The 1,266-nt window shown below is 44.1% G+C and overlaps 1 protein-coding gene across 1 annotated transcript; it reads left to right on the forward strand.

Annotated features, from left to right (window-relative positions):
• Positions 1-305: 305 nt before the first annotated feature.
• Positions 306-996, forward strand: MELLADRAFT_63428 (uncharacterized protein; the record flags this gene model as incomplete). Its single annotated transcript, XM_007410212.1, has 2 exons — positions 306-685; positions 828-996. 2 exons carry the CDS (start codon positions 306-308, stop codon positions 994-996), a joined length of 549 nt encoding a protein of 182 aa, XP_007410274.1.
• Positions 997-1,266: the final 270 nt, after the last annotated feature.

The raw sequence follows: 1,266 nt of genomic DNA on the forward strand, positions 1-1,266 counted from the left end.
ATATTATCAACAGGCCCGATCAAATCTTGAGTTTATTGATCGAATACTATCTTAAGATTCAATCATGATTGGGGATCATCAATAAAACAATTTATGCGTCAGGGTTACATGTCTGACTTGCTTGAACTCTGAATTGCCGACCTGCCTTTACGAAGTGATAAGTATATGATATACCTCAAGGTGGGGATAAGAAAATGATGAATTACTGACTCGTGCATCAAAATTTTGACTCCTTATTGCCAGCCTTGTTTGATATCGCCTAGTCCCCATCACCCTACTTTGCTGTCTCATCAAAAACACCTTCAATGACTCCTTTTCGCCCCATGCGCTCAATGCCAGCCAGAGAACCAAATGCTCCTCGCGGCCGCGTATACACCTTTACTGGCCTAGAAGATATGCCGACACGCAACCAGACGCAAACCGCGCCATTTCTTCTGAGCTCAATCCCTACTGCGCCGGCCCCCGTTAGGAGAGGCGAGGATCAATGCTTCAAATGCGCTGGATTTGGGCATTGGCGAGAGGGATGCACCCGGCGACCACCCAAGGGTGCCAACAATTTTAGAAATTGGCGTCATGTTGAGGTTCGCCCAGGAATCAGCAAGGCCTACTTCTTAGGAACACTCTGGCCGAGCTTGATGCCACCTGAGAATGCAGCGCCTGCCGCTGTCACAAAGTTGGCTACATCGTAGGTTTTGTTTAAAAAGTACAACTGGGAATTGATTATTTCTGATATCGAACCTTTTTTAACTGTTGTCATTAGATCATCCAAGTTTTTGCACAAGTCGGCTACAGTGGTCCCTTCATCGGTTTCTAAAGGGGAATTGTAGGTCATGTGATTATTTGTCACAAGTGTTAGAAGGACAAGCGCTCACTCATACTCCAACTATTAATAGGTCAAACAAACGAAAACTAGAGCTTGAAAGTGCTTCCGTTATTCGTGAAGCCCTTTGGCGTCCCGAGTCCTGCTCAGACTTGAAGGATGAGACACTTTTTTGAGTTAAATATAGGTGAGCATTTGCTAAGAATTTTATTTCTGGGGTCGGACCTAATGCCTGTCTTGCCTTGACTGGTTAGAAAAGTTTTGACTTCAAATGATCATTTGCCATAATGTTTCTCTTTTTTTTTGTGTTTGGCGCTTGCTTCTGACTTTTCCAGTGGTTGGGTTGTTGTGGTAAGGCCTTTTCTGTTATATTTCTGTATGCATCAAATATGTGGAGCCTTAAGGTTGTTGTATCTGTGCGGCCCATGTATCCAATATGTGAAGTG

Source organism: Melampsora larici-populina, assembly GCF_000204055.1.
Source record: "Melampsora larici-populina 98AG31 unplaced genomic scaffold MELLAscaffold_19, whole genome shotgun sequence".
NCBI classification, from domain to species: domain Eukaryota; kingdom Fungi; phylum Basidiomycota; class Pucciniomycetes; order Pucciniales; family Melampsoraceae; genus Melampsora; species Melampsora laricis-populina.